This window comes from Nilaparvata lugens, chromosome 2 (genome assembly GCF_014356525.2).
Source record: "Nilaparvata lugens isolate BPH chromosome 2, ASM1435652v1, whole genome shotgun sequence".
NCBI lineage: Eukaryota > Metazoa > Arthropoda > Insecta > Hemiptera > Delphacidae > Nilaparvata > Nilaparvata lugens.
Genome location: NC_052505.1, coordinates 20,398,300 through 20,419,577, shown reverse-complemented (window position 1 = coordinate 20,419,577; position 21,278 = coordinate 20,398,300). Strand labels below are relative to the sequence as shown.

General features: G+C 35.3%; 2 protein-coding genes across 2 annotated transcripts in view; one reads left to right on the top strand and one right to left on the bottom strand.

Annotated features, from left to right (window-relative positions):
* Positions 1–6,259, bottom strand: part of LOC111058397 — a 65,113-nt gene extending 58,854 nt beyond the window's left edge. Inside the window, exon 1 of the mRNA XM_022345928.2 lies at positions 5,993–6,259. Coding sequence (XP_022201620.2) covers positions 5,993–6,086 — 94 coding nt within the window. The 5' untranslated portion in view covers positions 6,087–6,259. The remainder of the gene's footprint in view (positions 1–5,992) is intronic.
* LOC111053516 (lachesin) overlaps positions 1–21,278 on the top strand; it is a 338,283-nt gene that overhangs the window by 171,482 nt on the left and 145,523 nt on the right. The gene's annotated exons all lie outside the window — the stretch shown is intronic.

The following is a 21,278-nucleotide window of genomic DNA, read 5'->3' as shown; positions in this document are numbered from 1 at the left end:
AAGAGACTAAGAAATTGTCAAAAACCACAGATTTATTGATACTTAGAAAGACCGGTTTTGGTTATTACACCATTGTCAATCTCTGATGAACTCAATCAAAGATTGATAGAGATGAACTTCAGAGTTCATCAATATATATCAATCTCTGATTGAGTTCATCGGAGATCAGAGATTGATAGAGATGAACTTCAGAGTTCACCAATATATATCAATGTCTGATTGAGTTCATCAGAGATTGACAATGGTGTAATAACCGAAACCGGTCTCTCTAAGTATCAATAAGTCTGTGTGTTTTTTACAATTTCTTAGTCTTTTTCATTCAATGTGAATGATTATCACAATATCAACTTCTCAACTACAAAAAAAGTACTGAAATCTAATTTACGATATTATAATATTCACAACTATTGTTGTAGGCAGTCTTATATTTAGGATAGGCTGTATGAAGAAGGTGAGTTGATACTACTTTGATTATCAGTAGGGAATGGAAAATCTTTGTATACACCAGAGGTCTATATCAATCTTCAATCATATATCGATGGATTTTTCAATAATTTATTAAGCTAACCTTCGTTTTCCATGATTAAATTTGTCAGAAGAAGAAAAGTCTTCTGAGTTACCACAGTAAGTGTACATTTGCTCCCCAAAAGCTATTTTCTCATTTATGTTTCTCTTAGCCTACAATACTATTTTGAGCATAAACCATTATCCCTAAGTTACTCTCAATTCTTAAAAACATTTTCGGACCTATCAATGAGATTGAGGACTCGGAATAATCAATAATCCATCGTCAGATGCATTATATCAATGTTCATCATACCTGGTCTTTCGAATTATGTATCAAGCGAAGCAACAACTCAATATTGACTTCACAACTTGTTGACTTAGCAATATTGATTCAAATCAACGTCTACAATGGCTGTCGATTCAAATAACTCCATTGTCATTCGTTCCCATTCTTATGAAAGAATATAATCCACAATCATATTATTAGAAATAACTCTATTCCTACTAGGGCTCTGGCAAAGTTAGTAGACTGTCTACTAACGTTGGGGCTCTGGTACATCACTTCACTTTCAGAACTTGTTTTACTTCAGAACTAGAACTCAAAAACCGATCGCCTGAGCCAAAAAATTGTTTCTTCAACAATCGGCTCCAACATGAAACAATTATTGGCTTTTATTATCCTAGGATGAATATGTGGAAATGAGATTGCCATGGTATGGATATAAAGTCTTACGTCCAGTTTAAACTAGCTCGGTCAAAACATTTGAACATGCTCAAACTGGGTACGATTTTCAAGTATCAAGTGTACACTAGAAATTATCTATTGTGACTATCGCCTTAAGCCCTGCACACACACATCGATTTTTGCTCGTACGGTATTTTGCCGTCCTTATGAATTCTATTAGATTAAACAGATGATTTCAAACAGATGTTGTTTTTCAAGTTCCATTTAATCTAATAGAATTTATAAGGACGGCAAAATATCGTACAAACAAAAATCGATGTGTGTGTAATAGGGCTATAGATGAAGGGGCTATAGGTATGATAAACCGATGCCTACAGACTTATGTGCTACGAACACGTGATTTTCGTTTTTAATCAGCCGATAATGCTTATTATATCTGTATTTGTACAGAGATAGTAAGATACAGATATAATTAACGTTGCAACAGCTGATGAAAAGTGAAAGTCTGTACGCACCTCTATGTTTCAGTTCACTTGATGCACAGCGTACCTGATTTGACCATGTTCAAATTTCTTGACTGAGCTTGGTTAAGCCGGACATTAGATTAGTCTCTTTACTGAGGAATAGCTTTGAAATATACCGCTATACCAGAAGCATTGCAAGCATCAATAGTTGTTGTCATCCAGTTTCTTAGTTAATTTTCAGCCGAGTGAGAGACCACCATGCAGTGTCACATTGTAACTTCACGAAAAAGAACTAATAGCATAAAAATATATCCCATGGTTTATGGTCTTCATGTTCCAATTTTCAATTTTAACTCAAGCCCATAGTCCTATACTAACAGTTACACTCTTGCCCGGCACTCTTACACACTCACCCGGCACCACAGTAGTAACTGACAATAGTCGACAGTTATCGGCATGAGTTAACAAAAATCGGCTTGAAATTTGGAACATAAATTACCTATGCCATATGATATCTTTCTATGCAATCTTCCCTCCATGCTGTAACTTACTATACTGAGGTGCACGTTATAATGACAGTGTTTGATTAGCGATGGTATTACTATCCTTGTCTTTCATTCAACAAAGTGGATAGCGCTATCTCTTTCTCGCTCTGCTCTGATGCCAGATCGTCTATTGACAATATAGAGTTTATAATTAATTAACATAATATTTCATCTTAATTATGTAAATTCATTATTGAAAACTAAAATTTATTGCTTAATAAAATATAATTGATTATTTTAAACGAGAATGAACAGTTGATATTACATCAGTTCGCCTCTAGACTTCGAGGAGTAAACATCGTGTGCTGTGCGCTCTATTTGTTATCAGTTTTGTCGGGTCAATAATGATTTGTTCGAAGTGTAATTCGGATGTTCCAGAGCAGGATTTTATAACATGTAAATCTTGTGGCACAAAATGTCATTTTTTGTGTCAACTGATTAAAGAATCGAATTTTAGAAAAATGTCGGTTGATAATAGAGCGAAGTGGAAGTGCATTGCCTGTAAGACAGGCTCGGTTGGGTCGTCGGATAGTGCAGCGTCAACAGATAGTGCGGCGTTATCAGTGCAAGCATTGTCTACTGCCGGCAATGCCGATAACAAACAATCGCTTTCTGTGTTGGATATACAGGCTATTGGACGTGTAGTTAAAGAAATAATAAGTTCTGAACTGTCACCCACATTCAAAGAAAATTTCGAATAGGGTCAAAGAGACAGGTTCAAATTCAAATCATATCCAGTATAAGGTCGATAGATCATTTTGTAGGTCGTTTTTCTTTTATCCAGCTACGGCCTGTGAGGTGAGAAATAACATATTGGGGCTTAAAAAAGGTACTGCTCCGGGAGTAGATGGAATCTATTCAAAATGTCTGATAGAAAATTCTTCAGCAATATGTGACCCGTTGAAGCATATTATAAATCTTTGCTTCCAACAGGGGTATTTTCCAGATGAAATGAAAATAGCTACAGTTATTCCTCTCTATAAGGGTGGTAGTAGGACTGAACTTGGTAACTATCGTCCTATCTCCCTACTCTCAAGTATATCCAAAGTAATTGAAAAGTGTGTAAAGTCGAGGCTGGTATCCTATTTGGAAAAACACAACATTTTGTTCAGTAATCAATATGGATTTCGAAAAGGTATGAGTACATCCGATGCAATTTTTAGAGTAACAAGAGAAATTTTGAGCAAATTAGATAATGGGGACAAATGCTTAGGAATATTTCTGGATTTACAAAAAGCATTTGACACAGTTGACCATAGAATTCTAATGGATAAAATGGAAGCAATTAAATATGAGTCATATTTAAATTGTAGAAGACAAAAAGGTAGGCTTGATAAAAAGACAAGTGGACTATTAAATGTGAATATTGGAGTTCCACAAGGAACAGTGCTTGGGCCAGTTTTGTTCTTAATATACATAAATGATTTATTAAATATAAATCTAGGGAATTGCTCCTTGTACTCTTTTGCGGATGACACAGTTGCTATAGTTTTGGGGGGAAACTTGGCCAATCACCTTCCAGAGAGCTAATAAATGCTTTGATGTTATCAAGTCCTGGTTAAAGAATAGTCTCCTACATTTGAATATACAAAAAACTAGATTTCTTCCCTTTTCATTGTCGTCCTCTGGATTGCCTCCCGATAATACTGACTGTAAACTAGTATCACATAATATAAATTGTGCCAGTCCATACTACAGCTGTGGATGTCCTACATTAGAGAAAGAAAATGAAATAAAATATTTAGGTGTAGTATTGGATGTACATTTACGGTGGAGCTCGCACATTTCATACATCTGTTCAAAACTTAGAAAATTAATTTATAAATTCGTTCAATTAAGGAATGTCCTTCCTATCTATCAATTAAGAATGGTATTCTTGGCACTGATACAGTCAATTATCTGCTATGGTATTGTATCCTGGGGAAGTTGTGGGAGTTCAATTTTGCAACCTCTCATAATTCTTTATAAAAGAATAATAGAAATATGTTTAAAGAGACCCATAAGATATCCAACCGAAGTATTGTATAGAGAATTTGGCGTTTTTAGTGTTGATACCCTATTTGAAATAAATCTTTTGAAGTTTGTGTATTTAAGACGTTCAGAGTTTCCAGTTATGGATGAACATGTATATTCCACTCGTCGAAATCTTGCTAATAAATTAAAAGAACCCTTTACAAGAAGTAGAGTGGCCTCCTTACATGCTTTTGCTAAGGGACCACGACTTTTCAATAAACTGCAATCAGATATATCAGATGCACCCAGTTACAATTTGTTTAAGAATAGACTTAATCGCTTCTATGAAGAAAAACGTTTAATACAGGTGTAATATTATTTACATTTTTTTGCTGTCTCCATTCAAATGTAATTTATTGTTAAAGATTCATAATCCCATCTTGTGAAAAGCACACTGATTATTGTATAAAATTTACTTTATTGTTTGATACCTCAAAATTGTTATTGTATTATAATTAAGTTGACTCAACTAGAGAGCGAGACATCCCTCAACACAGGTTTAGCCTAAAGAGGGATGCACTGTGGTTTTTTCTGTTACATGCTTAATATTATTATCTATGTGCAATTATTATGCTTAAGGTATGTATTATTTGTATTACCAATTGTAATGTTCAACCATTATGTTTAATGTATGTATTTGTATTACGAATTATTGTAAAAATGCAGTGAAATAAACGAATTATTATAAACGAATTATTATCAATAAACCTGTATCAGCTACCGTCTATAGAAGGCATTTACAAGACAGAGGATCGGCAACGTTGTTCTCATATCTTCCTCCATTTTCCTCCTATCTTCCCCCGGTCGTGTGTTAATGGGAAGGATATTTTATATCCTTCTAAAAGAATCGTCAATTATTTGTTGAAACACCGCCGATTTATGAAGTTACATCACTTTATTATATTATCGTTATTCTAATTGCATTTACATATTTATTCTCATCGATTAATTATTTATACTTTGTGAAATTCGTTGAATAACTAGCATTATCGTCATTTAATGGAAATTAGTGTATAAGCCAATAAATATTGTAACATACTTAAATAAAGAAATCTAATCTAATCCACTGCCATAACGTTGATCTCACTATAGTATAAGAAGATATGGCCATGGTAAAAGGCCTTCAAGATCCAATGTTCATTGTTAACTCAAGCCCTTAGTCCTATAACAGTTATAGTTCTTACACTCTCACCCGGCAGAACAGTAATAATAATTGACAGTAGCATAGCTATGACAGTAGTCGACAGTAGTCGGCATGAGTTGACAAAAAAGTTGAAATTTGAAATACTAGTAGTTCTGTCAATAGTAGACCTCACACAGTATTCTCATCTACAAGTACCTGATTGAAACTATAGACGTTATGGAAATACAGCAATAGACTGGCTTCTCCACACATCTGTGTAATCACTTGACAGCTGATTTATGATGGATAATAATTCTACAGTCTGATTTTTACTCTAATATTGGCGGAGGAGGCTCCTTTTTCCTTTTATATTATCCTTGAAATGCAAAATTTCCAAAAACCTTGTATATACGTCGACGCGCAATTAAAAAAGGAACATACCTGTCAAATCTCATGAAAATCTATTACCGCGTTTCGCCGTAAATGCGCAACATATAAACATTTAAACATCAAGAGAAATGCCAAACCGTCGACATGAATCTTAGACCTCATTTCGCTCGGTCAATAAACGACCTATACCATGGGATATTTTTTATGTTACCTTTTCTCTATGGTGTAACTTACTAGTGTAAAGAACGCTTGATAACAAACTTACCCAGTGGAGTACATCTAGTTTCCGGCAATTGTTGAAGCAGTGTCAAGGAAGATAGAAGGCACACAGCGATTATAAGCGGGCTGAAGGCGAGCATTGCACGGACTACAGCTGAACAGCTGAGCACGAACTACAGCTGCTTGGCACAGCTGAGTACACAGGAGACCTCCGCGGGTCACGGGTTGTCGTGTGGTACTAGAGACTACAGACTAGTGACTGGCGTCATTGCCGCGTTCGACTATCGCTTGACTGTGTTGCCCCACTCTTTTCAACAGACCGGCCATCAACCGGCTATAAAACTGTTACAATGCCGCCAGTATTACTGTATACTATAATAGTGTAGCTAGTATAGCTATCCATACTAAAATAGCTCTACTAATTATATAGCTGTGTTGTGGGAAGACGCTCTGGCGTTCTGACTACCAACATACCAAACCTGGACTTCATGGTCACATGACCGATGTCTGGTGTTGATCCGGCTGTCGAGACCTATCTTAACGTCTGATAGGGAGGGTCTTAGTTCGTCGGGATCAGTACTCCTTGCACCTATTACTCTCATTGCTCTATTACCATAGGAAAGTATTGCTTTCTATAATAATTAAGGTACCCCAATTTCTAAATTCAAAAACATGGTTTTTCATGATTTTTTCAAAAACGGCTCCAACGATTTTGATTGAATTTATACCTAAAATAGTCATCGATATACTCTATCAACTGCCACGAGTCCTATATATCAGTAAACATTTCAGGAGCACCTATGCAAAGTTTGATTTTAGATTTCCAATCATCGGACTTCAGGGACAATTTAAAAGAGAAATTTCAAGTCGAAAAGATTGAGCATGGAAATTTCTACAATTTATTTATTAAGCGTATGGTGCTACGACACAAATATTTATGCTATCTAACACAAGTCACACATATAAACAACTAGCCGTCAGGCTCGCTTCGCTCGCCATATCCGTCTAGCCAGGGGGCCGTCTAGCCTCGACTGGATCGTCCAAAAATGAGATCAGCGGGCTCGCTTCGCTCGCCTGCATGTAGACCTCATCGGAACCTCAGTACCGTATTTGAATGTATTTTGTCAATTTGATCTCGAAAAACACCTGTTACTATATCGGCGTATCTTTGGCGAACAAAATTCTTCCACCTCAGCTAAACCTGTGTACTGAATTTAATATATTTCCATCAATTATTGAAAAAAGTGAGGAAACGCAGAAAAGCTGAGAAGACGCTAATTTTGGCTAATTGGATAAATTGGTATTTAGGAGGTCCTGGATGAATGCATTTCAATCTTCAACTTGGTGCCAACATAAAGTCAACTCAACTTAATGCCAACCTGACAAAATTTTTAATTTAGTTACCAGAACAACTGTTTCGCAGAGGTACTCTCTCTAGATTATAGTTCTATATTAACATATGGTATGGACATTTCAATTATAATTTTAATATATTGGAATAAGAAGAATATACATGTTGAAAGAACTTTAAACCTTTGAAAACCACCCTTAGAGTTAAAATATCGCCAAAAGATTTCTTAGTGCGCCTCTAAAGGGCCAACTGAGCATACCTACCAAATTTGAACGTTTTTGGTCCGGTAGATTTTTAGTTCTGCGAGTGAGTGAGTGAGTCAGTCAGTCAGTCAGTGAGGGAGTGCCATTTCGCTTTTATACAGTAGATGAAGTCATCTTAGTCACAAGTTATAAAAGAAAGGTGGAACACAAATAAAAAAAAAATTTGAAAAGTTATAAACATATATCCACTTGCTTTAAATATGCCACTGCATCTGGCGTAGCTACCAGGTAGCCATCCAGCCTGCCCTCATAAGCTGTTCTTGTGCACTCTTCTGTAATGTGTATTATGGTTTGCACAGCGCCACACTCACAACGCATACCCACTTGTGAAACGCATAGGCACATCTTCCATGATTAGTTCGGATCCTGTTAAGAGCTGACCACGGTTTGCGTGGCAAATTAAAACCTGGTGGCTTCTGTGTGATACATGCCTCAAGGTGAGGAAAGGTTTCTACAATAAATTAATGTCCATTTACATTTCTACCTAATATTATAAATGAGCTTGAAATTCGAGGAAATATCATTATTCAATTAATGCTAACTGTTAATTCCAATGTACCGAGAATGTTTTCTAGTTACCTTGGTTGATCAAGCACTAAAAGAGGTATCAGAATTATTGATCTCGTCAGCTGATTGATTCCAAATTATAATGGAAATTTTCATAACAGCAAGGAAAGTTGTTTGAGTGTGCCAAACCAGATTTTTTTGACCAAGTCTGTGATACTGAAGCCCATATCTCATAAGCACTACTTTGGTTCTCGGAGCAAAATCAGCTGTTCGTTTGAACCCTGAATGGAACTCATCACATTTATTGAACCTCATGATGTAGTCGTTGATTGGCTTTAAGGCCGTTGATGGTGCGTATGTGGCCAAACAAAAGGGAGTTTGAGGTGTCAAGTCTCACGGCATCGAGTACTCGTTGCAAGCCGATACAATAGTCAACTACACTGCTGCATACCAGTTGAAGATTAGTGAGAGAAGATAATGAAGAAGTCAGTTAAATGTTGTATCGGGATAGGTTCTTGCTTTTGAATGGCAATTATGTCAATATCATTCAGAATGCTAAGATAAATCTAGATTTGAATAAGCATTATGATACTGTATCTACTGGACTTTCTGAATGGACTATCTACTGGACTGGTTGACATGAACTTGACGAACCAAAAACTTGACATACTGACGTGGTAAAGTCTTGGGTAGGTTTACCCGAGCTCTTTATTGGTCAACTATTAGATCTTTATAAAGTGGAAGTCACTCGTCTGACTCTTTTATATTTTTCAAAATACTGTAAATTGAACAGAAATAACTATTAGAATTACAATCTATTTCATGGAACAAAATATTGAACAAACTTGTTCAATATAATATAATACAATTATTAGAAACATGCACGAGGGTATCAATCTAGATCCATGGATTGAATCATCAAAACTGAGAACTCGACCTGAAAAAACGAATTTTAGACTGAAAATTAGTTTTTTAGTTAGATTTAGTCTCGACACTCAAATAAATTTCCTTAAAGTTTACTTTGAACTCAAGATAATTACTATTCATGCATTCCAATATTATTATCGTACCTAGTTCTCAACTGACATGCTGAACACTGAGTGACTAAACACTTTAGTTAGTGATAACTCATAATTAGGTGAAGAAATACTATCCCACTACAATACTCAACACTACACTGTGGAAAAGAGGCGTGATAATACACAAGAATAATAAGTACAATCTCAACTATATTTTTAGTTCTTATAACTAATCTTTTCCTTCTATGTTATAACTCAATGGCTATGTTTCTCTACTCCCGATAGAGCGTGATAGAAGATTAACACTGAAGCTAGATTGGTAGAAAAACTGTTCAACAGGACTATTCATCTGGAACTTTAACATCATTTCATCCAGAGTTTTACTGCTCTAAACCAAAATAAATGAGCAATTGAACTCCAAACGACGCTCAAGGAGACTAAACACTTTAGTCTGATATACTTTCTCTTAGCGTTCCGACAGCAACTGGCCTGGACTAAAACATAATTACTAATCTAATTATTGAGACGAGTCTACGTTTGATTCATGCAAGCGTAATAGTGTTACGGTCGTTGATCATTTCAGATCACAGATTCTCCAACTGTGATTTGATCGGTAACAGAATTATTCGAATCTCCGGAGTACTATTATCATCTCAATGGGTCGGAAATGACTCAATAATTGAAAAAAACTTAAAATCTTGGTCTTGATTGGTTACGGGAACCATGGATGATCTCTAATATCCTTTATTGATTCTAATTCGGTTCATGCGGTTATAGAGAGAGGTCCACGTTATAATGGCAGCTGAGAAAGATAGGATAACAGCGCTGACAATTCTCTGCCGTGCCACTGCCTTCTATAGAGTGAAGCTTACTTACTTACGAAGCGCTACAGCCCTGCGTGGACCTTGGCCTCCTCAACAATTCGCCTCCATTCATCTCTTTGATTAGCCAATCTCTTCCAGTTCCTCATTCCTAGGCACGCTAGATCTTTTTCTATATCCATAGAGTAAAACTTATACCGGTATATCTGATGAGATTATCAAGTGTTCATTTCACTTTAAAAAATGATTTAATCATGTTTTATTTCCCAAGTGAATATATTTTCCAATTATTTAATTTCTATAATATTGACAACAATCTTGTTAATTCATTATATTTCTTCATTATTGGAAACAGTCTGGCAATGTTGTATAGCTGGAAAACGATGTACTATCTTCTTTTTCGAATGATAGATAAATGAATAAAATAAATAAATATAATTTTATTGTAATTCAACTGATCATAGTTACAGACAACGTCATATTCTTATTCCAATTCAACACACAACAAATTCGAATTTCAAATTCAATACTAAACTCACATACATCTGAAGATATTAAGTGAAGTCACTTAGTAATGGGTTGAAACATGACCCTGTCTGAATTTACATATACATGATAAAATAAAGATAGATAAATATAGCAATAAACATGATACACAAAGATAGCAACACTAATATTCCCATCAAATCCTGTCATAAACGTGGACCTCACTATAGATTGCAGTATCATTCTAATTGATATCACAATCTTTCAAACTGAATTGGTCTGTATTGTTTATATTCTCAAGCAGAACATTCCTAAGTTCAGTTATGAGTACTTGAAATAAAAGAGGTCATGGCGAAAATAAGGCCCAGTTGATGAGCTGGAACTCGTGAAATACTCAAGAATTATTTTATTGGTTCTATTTCCATTACAATCTTTACACATGGCTTCACTAAGTACTCATATCATAAAGCATGATAGCTATAAACATGGAAATAGAGTGAAAGTGTATGCTCTCAACATATTTCAGACTGAGATTCAACAGGCTACATTGTATAACGATGTGGATCACCAGAAGTGTTTTATTATTTTATGACAGCCATGATCTTATTTACTCCTGAAATTGTTTTATGATTTGATGTCTGTCGAAATGTGAATGTCAAATTCATGAAGATCAACATTATCTATTCTTATCAAATTGTAGGTGCTCTTATTTACATAGTATTCTACAGACGAGTGATGAGCTATAATTAGACATCATTACATAAAATTGCATTATATGCTTCGAGAAAACTCGATGTTAATCTAATATTCATCTTGTAAGTGTTATACAAGAGTTGCTAAGTGATCTACACTCCTCATCTTTCAATAATTTTCAACTGTCGCAAGATATTTTGAAACCTGTGAATTTGAAACTATGAACTCTCATAACGGTATCGATTCATAGTACTAGGACGTAAGTCATATCTTCACCAAGTTTTGATTGTACATCTGCAGCTGGGATATAGTCGAACCGTTTATAGATTCTACAACTTTGAGAACCAATAAAATAGAAAATCGATCCAGGTAGTAGAATTCTATGAGTCTCAAAATTACAAGGATTCAAATGGTGTGAATATTATTACTGCTTCAAGAGTTCAACAAACTTCCAATTACTTGAAAACCTGATTTGTTGGTAATAACAAGTTTTGTTCTATCATTTGAGAAGCCATGCATATAAATTATAGCGATAGAGAGCAATCGTACATAAGAAATCTTTCAATTTTTCATTGATAATTACATGGAACACATATATACTAATCTCATTGGAACAATAAGTTATTATAGAGATATAACAATCATTGATATCAATAATCTCAGATTCGAGAATATCTTCTATCAGACTATTATTTAATGAATACCATACAACTCACTAGCCAATTTGTTGGCTGAATAAAATCTCAATAAATTTCAAATCAAATCAAATCAAAAAATTTTTATTTTGCATTAATACAAAAATACAACATATTATAGTACAAGCTCCTTCTCTTGAGTACAATAAAATACTGTAATTTAAAACTAAAAAAAATATATATATAATAAGAGAAAAGGAAAAAAAACAAACTTATGATTTTCAAAGAGCAAAATAATTGAGTTTCTACATTTCAATTGAGTAGATGTTTTATTTTGTAATGTACGACCTTGTGTAGGACTAAAATCTTTCCCCGACTCAAGAGTGAGTGTTTGAGAACATAGTATCAAAAAACTACTATCAGACCTGTTTTTTAAATTTGTCACAATCTCCTTAATCAATGAAATTCATCCACTTCAACTCAATAAATTAACGTATAATAGATTCTTTGAAAATATATTTCCGACGGGTTTATTCAATCCTAGAATGATTGAGAAAAATAATTCTGGGGGAGAAAGACAGAACTAGCTTAAGACTGAACCACATTCAAAATTCAACGAGCGCTCTCATTGGTTGATGACTTGCATGTGGCGTTCTCAAGCAGCTCGCTTCCTATTGGTAGTGACTAGTGAGCTGTGAAGGTAAAATGGCGGCTATCTAACTCATTAACCCATCAGAATGCGCTTTGGTTTTGAAGGCGTGGACTACTAAACTTGTTCAGCCACTCCAACATCAATTTAATGTTAATATCGGGGCACCGAGCTTCGCTCGCTATTTTTATTTATTGATAAACAGAACACAATTCTCTAAAATGATCGTGTTTATATTTTACAGCTGGCTATAATATGTCATCTTATGAATTTCGGGGATGCGCTATTTTGATTTTTCACATACTCACTTTTCAACTATCCACAGCTGTTTCAGCCAATGATGAATTATCTTTCTAATGTCGTTCAGCGAGTTTTCCCAAGGATGAGACGCAGTGCAATCGAATCTTCATTATCATAAACCTACTATGTTCCGAATTTCGTGAAAATCGTTAGAGCCGTTTTGAGATCCGTTAAACATGAATAACCAGATATAAAAATAACCAGATTTATAAATACAGGAATATTGCTCAACTACGGTAAACAGAGTACATAACACTTGGAAAATTTGATACAAATACAACACGCGACTGCTCGTGTGACTGAGTAGGGCGCGACTACCGGAAGGTTAAAAATATGGAGATTGATTATTCCAATACAGTATTGAACTTGCTCGTATCTTTAAATCCATAATAATTATTCAAAATACTGAGATTCAATTTCCATAAACACTCATTACATTGTAATCGGGCTGTAAAAGATACTCACTATATTTTAATTTTTGAATCTATATTTCTCTCGTATCATAATTATTGTAATACAGTAATTGAATCTTCATGTGTGAATTTGAATCTCAGTTCATAGACTAACAGTCTCACGACTAAACCTACATAATTTGAAAAAATTCAAAGCTTTGTGCATTTGTCAAAAATTACAGTGCTCTATCAGATTGAAAGGACAAAGGTGAGTTGCAGTTGTTGACCGAAGTTCAAGAATTGTTGGGTAAGAGCTTCACTAAATGCTGTTGGTCTTCCACCTCAGCTCTAGTTTGTTCCGTGAGGTGAAGGGTAGAAGAAGTAAGTTGGTGGGGGGTTGAAAAGTAGGGGTTGAGATGCGATGAGTTGTTGCTACTTATGAATCCGGTGGAGACAACGCTGCAAGACCGCTTTTAATATGGAATGAGTTGATCCAGATGTGGAAGGAAGCAATCTCGCTAAAAACCTTTCGTCATTCTGCTCAGAACAAGGATTTAGGCTGGAACAAAGTGTGGAGTGAGTGCTCCCAAACCTCTCAGATAAATAGCGGACGGTTACTCAAACACAAACCGGTCAACATGCCACTGTAAAAAGGACCTGACTGTTCAAGTAATCAGTTCTTCTAGCTTTATATGCTGCTGATTATTGGAGGAGAAAATAAGTCATTCAAGACTACTCTAATTTGATGATTTATATCACCATAATATGAATGATTTTCTATCATCCGATTACCCAAATTACTCAAGCGGAAATATTTCATCACTTTTTTGTTATTAAATAGAACGACTAGAAATCCAAATTTTTTTCAATAAATAAATTTATTGACTCAATGAGACAACGAGATCTTCGGTCAGTAAGTGGATGAATTCATTTATCGAAAAAAATTGACTGCAAGTCGTTCTATTATTAATAACAAAAAGTGATTCAATAGTAAGAAGTTTGTGATGGGTAAAAACATTGAAGAAATATTTCATATTATCTCAATCATTAGAAAGAATCTCTACCATTATTACTTTCCTTGCCCTATTACCATAGGTAAGGAAAGTACGGTAATGCTTTCCGAAAAAAATTAAGGTAACCCAATTTCTAAATTTCTATACATTTCAAGGCCCCCGGAGTTCAAAAAAGTGGTTTTTGGGTATTGGTCTGTATGTGTGTGTGTGTGTGTGTGTGTGTGTGTGTGTGTGTGTGTGTGTGTGGTGTGTGTGTGTGTGTGTGTGTGTGTGAGTGTATGTGCGTCTGTGTACACGATATCTCATCTCCCAATCAACGGAATGACTTGAAATTTGGAACTTGAGGTCCTTTCCCTAAAAGGATCTGACACGAACAATTTCGATCAAATTCAATTAAAGATGGCGGCTTAAATGGCGAAAATGTTGCCAAAAACAGGGTTTTTCGCGATTTTCTCAAAAACGGCTCCAACTATTTCAATCAAATTTATACCTAAAATAGTCATTGATAAGCTCTATCAACTGCCACAAGTCTCATATCTGTAAAAATTCTTGGAGCTCCGCCCCATCTGTGCAAAGTTTGATTTTAGATTCTCAAGTATCAGGCTCCAGATACAATTTAAACAAAAAATTCTCAGTGGAAAGGATTAAGTATAAAAATCTCTACAATTAATGTTCAGTAACATTTTCACTTAAAATTGAAAATAAGCTCGAAATTTGAGAAAATGTTATTATCTCAATTGCAAACTGTTGGTTCTATTGAATCATTCACTATGAAGACATAGCAGACTTCGTGAGTCTCCACTGTTATTGTCTTGTCACCAGCTGTCTTGGATCTTTGAATAGTAGACTTTTATGCGCGTGAACACTAGCGTCAAGTGATAAATTTTCATAACGGCAAGGAAAGTTGTGTGAGTGCGCCACACCAGATTTTTTCACACATAATACACCTCTCAATTACTGAATAACTGCTATAGGTTACGATTTCTTCAAAATGACTTGAATGAAGATATAACTATCAAAGTGAGGAAGTGAAGTCACTCAATACTATGTGATAATTTACAATGTCACAACATTGGACATCTTTAGGTGGTATCTAATTTATTTGAGACAAACTCGCGAAGAATGAAATCTTCTTTACTCAAAGTTTGAAGTCTTGAAAAAACACAGTTTTATATTTCCACATCCACATTCAAAGTCTTGTTGATCGAATGTTTTGAAAAATGTATTCTGCAATATCGGATAAGTTGATTTTTTAATGGGCAGAGAAAGCTGTTGAACAGCCTGTAAAGAGTAATTTTTTTTATATTGACTATGGCAATAAGAAAAATATAGTAAGAATCATTGTACTCTTCGGAATGAATAGATCAGTTTGAGCTCCACCAATGCTTTGCAATTGCAATAATTCATGCATTTACTAATGAAAATGGTTTGTGCTCAGGCTTGATTTGAATCGAATTCAAGACCAGTACAGTGATTCGTTGTCCCTTCTGTTTTGTTGGTATGTTTTTCTGTTCTCCTTTTCTTTTGTTCTCATGTACACATCAAATCCTTCAATGATAAGATGATGACTTCATTGAACAAACCTTGCGCTAATCTCATGAATCATCTGGCAGGAGATCATCAAAGCTTGAAGGTGCCGTATTTGATTGAGTCATTGCAGTCATCTTTTTTCAATATGCACGATAATTGATTGAGTCCTTCATGAAGAATAATGCATCATCACCTTGCGTGAGTTCATCTCAGAAGGAGTTTTTGCACCTTGGAAGTTTTTGATAGAGGAAATAGTGGATCTAGTATTTTGTGTGAGCTCCGTACAACTCTTCGTGGAGAAAGGAGGAAACGTGTCAAAATTCAAATGTAATTTTTGGTCGATCACTTATCCGAACGTAACGGCTTGAGTTTCAATCATTTTGAGAAATCAAGTTTTGTTTTCATCCCTCTCTATCTTTTTTGTACCCATATTGGATTGCCTGGAATTCAGTCTTCAAACTCAATTATTTACCTCACATTCATAGGGTATTAAACACGCATCAAAGGTTAAGCCTCAAGAAGTATTGTTGAAATGTGAAGGAAATTCAGTTTCGATAATGACGTTCAAGGATTCAAGTTATTCCACAGATAGATTTTTTTTTCAATTCAATTCAATTCAGTTTATTTCAAAAAAAAAACATAATACACGAATAAGAAATACAATATACAACATATTTTGGAATCCCCCTACTAGACTATCCATCTGTGTGTAGGGGGGGATATTACAGATATATTGCAATCATTCCAATGCTAATGAATTAATTGTTATTATTGAACGAAAATCCAAATTGAATGCTGTAATTCACCCCGAAGACTTCTTCTACTGCAAATATTGACAACAGGGTGAACAGCTAGATGGAATTTCGATGAGTGCTACTATTCAAAATGGTCAGCCCCGTAACAAATAATTTCCCGGGCTGACAAATAATTTTTGAATAGTAGCGCTCATCGAATTTCCATCGAGCTGTTTACCCTGTTTTCAACATTTGCAGTAGCAGAAGTCTTCGGGGTGAATATTACAGCATTCAATTTGGATTTTCGTTAAATAATAATTCAAGTTATTCCTGCCACCCAAGCAGGATTTACAAACAACAGTGACAATATAATTCTCACTAGTTCTAATTGGATAATTTCCATTCAGCCAGTATGAGTATGAATAAAACCATTAGAACTAATGATAATTATGTTTTCACTGTCACTTTTCTGTGCGAATCCATTGATCAGAATGTTCAATATAATTTGCCAATATTGGGGTGCGAAAGCTTGGGACCAGCTCTACAAACTAGGAGTATTGAGCAGGTCTGCCTCTTGAGTGCTACAAATTCGTTGGCAAACATTTCCTTATTGGGGGAGCTGGCTGAGTGGAGCAAACTGCATGCAAAGCGGAAGCTCCTTTGTTAGCTGTGATGTACAGCCACTATTAGCTGCGCAGGAATTTTTAATTGCATCAGCTCCGACAATTTGTGTTTCGAAGATATTTGTCAACGACACTTTCACGCATAGTCTCTTCTCACTTGCTCTTCTTTGTTTTCTCGCTGCATTGAGTATTCTCGGTCATACTGAGTATACTGTTTATCGTATACTGAGGAGTATTTTGTTCACGAATTTCGTACTTCAATTCAGTTGAACTAATGAATGGAGATAACAACAACAATATTATCAGTAATCTTCTGTCATAGCTCTAACGATCCCCATAATATATCGTATTCCAATTTTTATTTCTGTTTAAATTTCTCACTTGCCAATGATAGTTTACGATTTATTGAACTTATTTCTCGATATAAACAAATATGAAGTACAAACGAAATCTTCTTACATTGATAATAGGCGTTTTGCTTCTCTATGTCTCTACATAGGAAAGATCATTGTCCCATTCAAAGAATCAAATATTTCATCGTCATTAATTTCAGTGACAATACAAATGAGAATACAAATACAGTGATAATACAAATGGATGGATTCAGATTCAAATACCTTTATTTATGTGTTCAACAAAACAATATTATTCAACTCCCATTCTAGCGTTAAAAATAGTTACCAGTAAGGCTAGCTACAGAAACATCGATTTTTGTTCGTACGATATTTTGCCATTCTCATTAGATTAAACATAATATGTTTCTCTTCATAAAATCATATTATGATTTTAAACAAATTATGTTTGTCAAGTTCCGTTCAATCTTATTGCAATTATGAGGACAGCTGAATATCGTACGAGAAAAAATCGATGTCTGCTTATGAGCGATGTGAGCTTATGAGTAAAATAACATGATGAATCTATTAACCTACAATGGAATATTAAATTAAATAACCTAACAATAAATTGAATGAAAAAGACTAAGAAATAGTCAAAAAACCACTGATTTATTGTGTCTTTTTCATTCAATATGAATAATTACCACAATATCAACTTCTCAGCTACACAAAAAGTAACAATAAATTAGTTTATTAAGTGAATATTATGGGATTGTGTATGAATTTATACAAGGAACGAAAAAAACTGAATTTGAATTTGAGAATAGTTGCTATGAAACACACAGAATGGATGAGGAATAGTAAATAGAATGCTATTTTGATTAATATACTTAAGAGGCCATACACGTACCGGCAAGCCTGTCAGTTTTGTCTGAACAGTCCGCCTGTGACCGGCAGCCTGTTGGACTGACTACCTCATACATGTTCAATTCAATTCTGTCCGGCAAGGGCTTCAAAACACATTGATTTCATTGTGCGTTGAAAGTTTCCAGTAGTTTAGTTAAAGATATGTAGTTAGATTTGCTTAGTTAAGATTTTTTGTGTAGTTGTATATTTTTTGAAGATTATCCATAGTTCAAAATGTCTTGTGATGACGATGATTACTGTACGCCGTTTTAGACTTATTACTAGAATCAGTTACCAAAAACGGCGAAAAAAACGTGAATGTTGGTCGAAAAGCTGGTTGATGAAGAGGGACACGTATTCTCACGTGAATTTATTAAAACATTTGAAGGCGACTCTAAAAGACTGGCATAATTAATTGTCCGAGCGAAGTGAGGTCTAAGATTTAAGTCGACGGTTTGGCATTTCTCTTAATGTTTAAATGTTTATATGTTTTTACGTTGCGCATTTACGGCGAAACGCGGTAATAAATTTTCATGAAATTTGACAGGTATGTTCCTTTTTAAATTGCGCGTCGACGTATATACAAGGTTTTTGAGAATTTTGCATTTCAAGGATAATATGAAAGGAAAAAGGAGCCTCCTTCATACGCCAATATTGGAGTAAAAATCAGACTATAGAATTATTCATCATAAATCAGCTGTCTAGTGGACTATAATACTACCCGTTCAAAAACATCGAACATCTTGAAAATGTATCTTTCCATCAACGTTAGTAGACAGATGACTATAATAGTACCCGTTCAAAAACATCAAACATCTTGGAGATTTTATCTTTCCATCAACGTTGTAGACAGTTGCAGCCAGACCTGATAACAGCGCTCACACTGACATTCCGGGACAACACGTCACGGTACGATAGGACAGAAAGCTCTATATTTATTTAGGATTTTTTCTAGACATTTCAAATTGATAATTTTTTTTTTGAGAAAAGATAACAACAGGTCAATGTAACTTACTAAGCGCGAGGTCTACTGTTCACAGAACTACTAGTTAAAAAAGGACGAAGATACGAAACAGTACTCCCCGCTACTGCTAGCAACAACTCGAAAAAACAAATATGAAGTTCTGCCCGTGGCCTGATGCCGCTCCACATACACGTACAGTTATGACAAACAGCTTCCGGCAAGCCGGTTGAACTGATGAGTTTCCATTCGATCACCGGCCGCCTGTACATGTGATCTTAACTGACAGTCCAGCCAGACCCTACACACACGCTACGGCCGCCGGTTACAAGCGGACTGTTCAGGCAAAACTGACAGGCCTGCCGGTACGTGTATGGCCCCTTTAGTATCAAACTGGGTTGATCGATGTTGATCCCGGTTCTGTTTTTCCATCGTTCTATGTACTCTCCTGTAACATGACTTGGAGCAATTCAACAGATACTCAAGAGCATTCCAGATTGTAGTCTTTTGTGTCCAGTCATGTTATCTTGCCAAGCTCAAAGACGATATTGATCACTACCAGTAAGTGGTTGGTGTTGGTATCTATTTCCCAGGAGTGATATAAACTACAATCACTTGATTCCCGATCGTATTGCAATGTTTTGATTTCAAAGCTGCTGCACTCAAATTCCTTTTCCAATCTGTTTCCTCCTGTTGTGTTACAGTATATTCTTCCTATGATGAATGGAGTGAGACTTTTCAAAAACTAATTGAATTTATCACAAGCGTCGAATACTTTGTTAGACCCACTAGTAAACACTCAAATAGTATAGAATGTAATACATTCCAATGTACATTCTGTCAGAGATAAGGGAAGATCTACCAACGTCTCTCTGATTTTATGTACTTTCTAATGTATTCAATAGAGTGTGATGCATTTTATACTCTCTGCATACATTATGTTAGACCCACCAGTATGCATGTATTTGTATAAGTTCTAACGTCAATGGAGAATACATGAATTGGATACATTAGGTTTTGAATTTCAAGCTTAGATTGCTCGCTTACAGTGATATTACATTTTCTACTGTTTGGATCAGCTTTGTAGTTTGATTGGAACTTTGCTCTTTTACTGTTTGAATTAATTTTGTAGTACATTGGATCAGAAAACTCATTTTACTGACACCTTATAGGGTTGTCACCATATTGGCGTGTAATGTAATCTTTATCCAGTGCATACTGGTAAGAAAAACAGTTTCCATTGCACGGTGAGATAGCATGGAGTAACGATAGATTATCAATGGTACGGCAATAAATAATCTGCGATATGCTGACGATACAGTTATTTTAGCTGGAACACATGAAGAACTACAGACACTACTTGATAGAATTGTCGCGGTAAATAAAGAATATGGGCTGTCACTGAACATAAACAAAACAAAGTACATGCTAATCACAAAAACAACGCAAGACAATCCTATGGTATATGAAGAAAACCAATCTATTGAGAGAGTAAAAGAATATAAATACCTAGGAACAACCATCAATGCAAATAATGACAGTACCCAAGAAATACGAATCAGAGTCGAACAGGCCAGAAGTACATTTACAAGAATGAAGAAGCTTTTCTGTTGTCGAGATCTAAACCTTGATTTGAAGATAAGAATGATGAGGTGCTATGTGTTATCTGTTTTGTACTACGGCATGGAAGCCTGGACGCTGAAGGAGATTGATGTGAGGAGATTGGAGGCATTTGAGCTATGGATGTATCGAAGAATACTACGGATTTCATGGGTGGAGAGATGAGTGACCAATGTAGAATTGATGAAACGCATACGCAAGGAAAAAGAAGTAATTATGACAATTAAGAGAAGAAAACTGCTATACATGGGACATGAATGAGCGATTGATGACATGACAGGACATGACAGGACATGAGAGGAGATTGTTCAATATATCAATTGCTTCAAGTTATTATGCAGGGGAAAGTCCAAGGAAAGAGATCCGTAGGAAGGAGACGAAACTCATGGCTGAAGAACCTTCGGGATTGGTTCGGATGCAGCAATAATGACCTATTTCGATCTGCGGTCTCGAAAGTAAAAATTGCCTTGATGATTGCCAACCTTCGAAACGGA